Source organism: Rhagoletis pomonella, unplaced genomic scaffold (assembly GCF_013731165.1).
Source record: "Rhagoletis pomonella isolate Grant_MI unplaced genomic scaffold, Rhpom_1.0 Rhpom_scaffold_00002, whole genome shotgun sequence".
Classification (NCBI taxonomy): domain Eukaryota; kingdom Metazoa; phylum Arthropoda; class Insecta; order Diptera; family Tephritidae; genus Rhagoletis; species Rhagoletis pomonella.
Genome location: NW_023458556.1, coordinates 67,060,011 through 67,067,155, shown reverse-complemented (window position 1 = coordinate 67,067,155; position 7,145 = coordinate 67,060,011). Strand labels below are relative to the sequence as shown.

Below are 7,145 nucleotides of genomic sequence, written 5' to 3'. Positions count from 1 at the left end.
CCCCTTTTTTTCCGGTCTCTATGTTCTTTTTACATATGCTTATCTTGATAATTATGAAAAAGGTGACATAAATAACTTATGTATGTATTTTTGTACATATTTTTTTTTTTGATTAAACTGTTGTACTATGTCTTTGTCTTTTTTTTTTTTTTTTTAAAAAAATTTTGGTTTTTTTTTTTTTTTCCTTTTTTTTTGTATTGTTTTATTTCGTTTTTGAATACACAGTTCTGGATTTTTACCTATGGCCTAGAGTGCTCCATCTAGTTTGGTTTCTCGCAAAAAGTTTATTAGCTCTTTAAAAAGCTCAGGTTTTTTAGTGGTGATAATTTCATTTATGGTCTTGTACGTGTCAAAGAGTTTAAACTTCGTTCTCATAGCGTTGTACCTATCACAGTGGAAGATTTGATGATCAGGAGTTTCCAGCGTATTGCAAGTGTTGCAGTATTCACTAACATTTGGTACAAATTGTTGTAAATAGATGCTGTTGTATGTGTGTCCAGTAATTAGTCTGTTGAGGAGCTTCATGTCATAAGGCTCTAAGTCAAATCTCTTGTCCTTAAACCAAGGTCGTCTTTCCTTTGTCGCAAAACTGTTGATGATATTATGGTCCCAGTCTACACATTTTTCCTTTATCTTGTCCTTAGTCTCTGTCCATAGTAGAGTATTGATTTGTATAAGTGCCTCTTGTGGCTTTAAGTCAATCGAAAGCGTCTGGCCGTGATTCACTGCAGTTTTAGCTGCAATGTCAGCTTTTTCATTACATGCTACGCCTACGTGGCTGGGTACCCACATGATGACTGCAGTTTCTACTTGTGAATTGGCAATTTGATTGTGGATTTCGGCCACTATATGGTTCTGGGTTAACGGTCGTTTTAACAGTTTTACAGCAGCCAAGCTGTCTGTAAAAATGCATGGTTTATTCCACTTATATTTTTTAGCAAGTTTGACCGCCTGTAACAGTCCTACTAATTCCCCAAACGTCGTCGACCGGTAAAAGGGTATGTTGTATAAGTAGGAGACGTTATTTGCTGTGTCGTATACAGCACAACCAACTATATTTTCACTCACGGAGGCATCAGTCGCTAATATGTGAAAACCCTGATCAAGATAGTATGCTTGTTGTTCTCTAAAGATAGCTTGTAGTTGTTCATGCGCCACATTGTTTTTGGACTTGTTAAGATTTGAGTCTATTAATTTGAGATTGGGGTGTCTGATGAAAGTAGTGTTTGTGTTAATTTGATTGAAAATGTCCTTAAATTTCTCAAAGGTGTGGCTGTAGCTTGATTTGACCGGTCTACTATTTTTTAGTTGTGTTCTTAAATCTGGATTGAGAAACCATTGCTTGGTCAGCTCTTTTGAAGTTAACCAAACTGCTCTTGCTAGCGGTGGCAGCTCGCATGCTATGGCATATCGAGCTAGGGTTGGTGTGTTAGGGGGAACTCCTAAGCATCTACGCAGGGATTCATTTGCTATTGTTTGTAGTTTTTTGTTGTAGCAGTTCGGAGCATTGGCATAGCTGGTGTTGCTGTATTCCATCTTGGATCTTACGAATACTTTGAATAGGTTGAGCCCTATTCTGGGTGTTAACCCTGCTTTTATTGTAGTCAGTTTTGCAAGTAAATTTTTACCTGATGTTATTTCGTCTTTGACCTTTCCAACTTGCCCTTTGATTGTCGAGTTCGAGTTAATAATTCTGCCCAGCCATTTTGTTGTGACTACCTGCTCAATTTGGTTACCACTGATTGTTAGTTCAAAGTTTCTTTTGTTCCCTGCAGAAAGGTACATGAATTTCGTTTTTTCCAAGTTGAAATTCAGGTTTATAGAGTTGCAGATCCCATGGATGTTAATAATTTGGGTTTTCAAATTGAGGATTGCAGCTTTTTCCGACTTGCAGTGCGAAATTATTGCTATGTCATCTGCAAATTGAAAAACTTGCGTTTTGCTATCGTTTATACAGTGAAGCTTGGCCGTGTAAATATTGAAAAGTATTGGTGACAAACAGCTACCTTGAGGGAGTCCATTATTGACTTCCACCGCATGTGGCCCTAGAGTCAGTATTCTCGAGGAGAAGAAGTTTTTCGTCCAATTAGCAATTTTTGGGTTTATGTTATATTCCAACAGCGTGCGGTGTAAGATTTCGAGGTCGACCCCGTTGTATGCGTCAGTTATATCTAGGAAGCAAATAAAAACTTTTTCGTTGTTACTCTTTTTGTCAGCTACAAAATGCAGGGTTTCGTTTAAGCACATTGATGACGATCTTTGTTTTCTGTACGCAAAGCTTTTTTGTGGGATTATATTTCGCAACTCTACTTCTTCTACCAGGGCATCTTTGATGAGCATATTGAGACTCTTCGCAACAACTGAGATCAATGATATTGGCCTAAAGTTTTTTAAGTCATCCAATTCTTTATTTGCTTTGGGAATAGAACAATTCTGATTCGCCTCCACGACTCAATGACTTCGTTGTTATGGTAACTTGATTCCAAGGCCTTTAGCAGTTTTTCTTTGGATTCCCTAGGTAGATGTCTGAGAGTGCTAAAGGTGATTTTGTCTACCCCCCCTGCTGTCGACTTTTTGCTATTGAGTTTTTCTTCAAAATTGTCATACGAAAAATTAACCATGATGTTTGGCTGCTGTGTCAGATGTGAAGGGTACAAACCTGGTTGCGTTGCTTGTATTGTTGCGGCTGTTACTTGCGACTTTAGCATTTCCAGGTATTCTAAATTGTCTTCTGTGGCCCAATCACCGTTTTTGTGTTTGTTGCCTTTAACATTGCTGATGAAACGCCATGCGTCTTTGGTGTTTGGACAATTGTTTAGCTCTTCAATCCTCTCCTTGTAATTCTTGTTTTTAGCCTCCTTTACAGCTTGTTTCCATTCTTCTTTTGCTCTCAAGGCTATTTCGAAGTCCACCACTGCATTTGTAGTATTCGCTTTTTTCCTTTTCGCTAGTTGTAACCTGTACAATTTGTTTATCTCCTCGTTCCACCACGCTTTTGGTTTGTGTCCTGATTTGTTTAGGTCAATCTTTACTTTATTTCTAGCTGCTTGAATGTCCTTTTGCAGATTATCCAAATTGCTAAACTCCACTGTGGCTAGTTTTTCTATAAATTTGCGTTTTGGAACAAAGAAGTTGGGTAATTTTTGAATTTGCTTGATTTCAATTATAATAAGATAATGCCTGCTTCCACCAATACTAACCTGTTGGCACTGCCAGTTAATATTGCTGGGTGCTATGGTTGAGAAGGTCAAGTCTAGAACCGATCCAGCGTTGCTGTTACTGTTACTACAGTAATGCGTTTTTGTACCGTTGTTAAGACAGATTAAGCTGGTGTTAGACAGTTCCCTGCTGAGTGCATTTCCCTTCGGGGTTATAATGCTATCTCCCCAGTTCATGTGCCTAGCATTGAAATCTCCTACTAGGATGACATTGACGTGGTTGCTTAAAAAAATTGCTAATCTATTTATTTCTTTTTCGAAAACTCTAGTGGTTATGCTAGGTGGAAAGTACACATTGCATATGGTGACTGTCATGTCTAGACTAGTGGTTTTAGCTATTATGATGTCCTGTCTGGTGTTATATTTTATTTTGCTGTATCTAATTCCTCTCCTGAATCCTATGGCTACGCCACCGAACCCATCTGCTCTTGTTTTTTTGAGCATATTGAAGTTTAGGAGTTTGTGGTCATTAATTTGGTCGTCATGGGAAAAAATCTCCTGAAGGCAGACAATATCAATGTTATTCTTATTGTTAAAAAAATCTACATAGTTTTTGTTAGTTTTGAGGCTTTGGATGTTGTACTGCAGGACTTTTACACTCATCATTGGTGTTAATAATGAGTCTGTCGTCAATATTAACCTTGCATATGTTTTCTAGCAACTTTACTAGTGGTTCTTCTCTATCAATTTCAAATTTTTTAATTAATAAGGTAACCAACTTTTCAATTTCAGTGACCTTGTTCCATTTGGGATTTTCATAGACCGGCTGTGTTTCACTTTTTTGTCTCAGGCTTTTGGGATTACCAGTGTTTGTGGCTGAGTCATTGGTTGCTCTTTTAGTAACATAACTGTATTTGGTTGTTGTCAGCTTCCGATTTATTACGCGATCTTTATCTATAGTCCCCGTGTTGTTGGGCTTAATCGGTGGGAAGGCTTCGTCATAGTTGTCCAGAATTGAAAACTGATTGTTTGTGTTGAAGCTATAGATTTCCATGGCTTCTCGTTTTGAAATTTTTTTGATTGTCATGACTTCTAAAATTTTCTCCTCCTTCTGCCATCTTTTGCACGCCTTGTTGTTGAGCGAGTTGTGCCCTTCTTCGCCACATAAAATACAGCTGTTGTTGTTGGTCATGCATTTGCTGCTGCAGCCCTCCTCTTTGCCACATAATACACATCTGTTCTTTGCTTTACAGCCGAGCTTGGTATGTCCCAACCTTCCACAATTGAAACATTGCCGTACTCTTGGTATATAATGCGAGATCTTTAGTTTTACATAAAAAAGCTCAACCGTTTCCGGCAAATCGTTGCCTTGGAAACTTATTTTAACCGTTAACGTTGGTAAAAATTTGTCCCTATTGTCTGGATCACGTCTTGTTATTCTCGTAACAGAGGTTACTTTTATTTCAGATTTGATGTTTTTTAATATTTCTTCCTCCGAAAAAGACGTGGGGATTTGGCGTGCAACTCCCATCGTCTCAACAAAGTTTCTAGGAATAAACGGTCTCATTAGATTTTTTGCTAGTTCTGGGTTTTCAAGGCACTTATTTGCTAGAGTATAAGACTCAAAAAAAACTTTGTACAGGGATCTACCTATGGCTTTAATATTTTTTATACCTTCGATTTTGAAATTGCTGATTTTTTCCCAAAGAAACAGGCCATTTTTATATTCTCGTTACTGCACAGCGGGCTTTTGCTTGTGTCTATGAGGACACAAAAATCCCCTCTGTGATTTTCTGAGTAGTGACCACTGTACTTTTCGTTTTCGTTTAGCTTACTCGTATTGTTGTTGCTACCCATGGTTGCAGTTTGCGCGCCACTAGTGGCTTCGGCTGCCATCTTTACTTGTTCTTTTTCTACTTCACGTATATTATTTTCTTTTGACCCGTTACTCGTTGCTTTGGCAAACGTGCCTTTTGGCACTAACATGCCCTGTAGCGGTGGTAGTGGAATCCCGTTATTCGTGTCTTTTTTTGGTTTTTTACTAAAATTGTCCAAATTTTGTTTAAGGTTTTCGTCCTCCGTCCCGGAGTCCAGTTTACCTTCCGTCTTGTTTTTGTTTTGTCTTTTTCTGTTATATGCTGTTTTTTTTTTATTCCTGCCAGCCTCAAACCAATTTGTGGCTAGCCCGGAGTCCGACTCACTCATGTTTAACACCCCGTCCAATGCCGGGGTGTCCTCCATTTTATTGAAAAAAGGAACGCACTAATATGTGTACTTTTCTTTTCTCTTCCACTGTGTAAAAATAGTTAACAAAGCTATGAAATGACTCACCACTTTATCCACTTTGACCACGATGGAGCACTACTACGCGCTAGGCTTACACTTGCTTTTCGTAATGAAAATATAACACACAAAATTTGCTTTACACAAATATGCAAAAGACTTTATTACACACACACAAATTGAAGCACAAATGTACGGTGAATTGAACCTCCACCCTCGGCTGCTGCTGTTGAAGTGTGATATGTACATATTTAGTTAAAAATATTATTTGCAATGCATGCAAGTGTGTACATATGTATTTAAATCAACATAATCATTTGGAAATTTTTGAGAAAGCGCGAATGCAATCTGTGTGATTATTGCCTTTGGGTATTCATTCATCAGATTGGTATTTGAATTTTTACATCACATCACTGTTTTGCATTTATTTTACTTATATACAGTGGTGGCCACATAATTGAGGACATTTCTTCTTTACAAGTTTTGACCATTTATGTTCTTTACTTATATCTTTTTTTACAAAAATGTATTTTATATCACAACGAAAACCATGTCGCTCTAAATTTAAAACTTCTTAATCAGAAATGAAAAAGGTCGGGTATGCAGTTCTTAGCACATTAAATTTTAGCATGTTATTGTGCAAGTTTCAAGCGGCTAAGGATTCGCGTTGCCTTTTCAAGTTTGTTTTGCTGACGTCGTTTCCGCTAATATCTGAAAAAAGTGCACTCTCTTAATTTCAGATCTCTTTCACAATAATAAAGCCAATTCAATTTGCTATCATGTTAACCAAATTTTCCAATCGGATGAGTAGTTTAGGAGGTGTTGATTGACTTACCGCCCAATTCTGTGTTTTCTTGATAATTTTTTTGTAAAGAAATTTTATCAAGATTTTTATCAAGTAGAAGCTTCCTTCGCATTCTGTGTCAATATTTATAAAACAAAAAGCTCTACGACTTCCACATTAGTGGAACTGATTTCCACATGAGTGGAACTGATTTCATTGTCACATATGAAAAGTATGAAATTAAAAGCGAAAAAGCTTTTGACTGCCGTAGCCGAGTAGGTAGAGATGTCGACTATAATTCCGTGTGTCGTAGGTTCAAATGCCGGCACATGGAGTATTTAATTGTTAGAAACAAATTTATTAAGATACAAAACTTATACAATTCACATGAAATTTCAATTTGTCAATAGCATTTTCAATCTTGATAATTTATCAAGAAAAGAGCTTTTGATTTCTGTGCTAGAATACCAATTCTTGATAAATAATAAAAAATTTACAAATTATAAAGATTTTCAATTTATCAAGTGCACAGAATTGGGCTGTTAAAATAAATAAAATTTTTTTGGTGCAAATATCATTAAAAATTAAAGAACTTGTTAATTTCCGGCTTCTTAGACGTTATGAGCACTTAAATAAAATATGTACGTACAAAAAATTTTCATACAAATTTATGAATTCATTAATATGTACATTTATTTGTATGTACATATGTAGTTCAAACTTTTACTAAAATTTTGATTCTCTATATCTGAAAACTTACCTTTATGGCTGAAAATTCAAAAGGCTCATACATACATATACATATGTATGCGACCTTTGACCTTTAATCAATTTTTTGCAGATGTGGGACCGATGGATGGTTTTCACGTTTAATTTATAATGGTGTATTCAATATTCTATGCGAATCATACCCCTATTTT

At 36.5% G+C, this 7,145-nt stretch overlaps 1 protein-coding gene across 1 annotated transcript in view; it reads right to left on the bottom strand.

The window, feature by feature from the left end:
• Positions 1 to 3,395, bottom strand: part of LOC118754391 — a 4,256-nt gene extending 861 nt beyond the window's left edge. The window contains exons 1-2 of the mRNA XM_036489262.1: positions 2,660 to 3,395; positions 240 to 385 (exon numbers count right to left, since the gene is read on the bottom strand). Of these exons, the coding sequence (XP_036345155.1) occupies positions 372 to 385; positions 2,660 to 3,395 (750 nt within the window). The 3' untranslated portion in view covers positions 240 to 371. The remainder of the gene's footprint in view (positions 1 to 239; positions 386 to 2,659) is intronic.
• Positions 3,396 to 7,145: the final 3,750 nt, after the last annotated feature.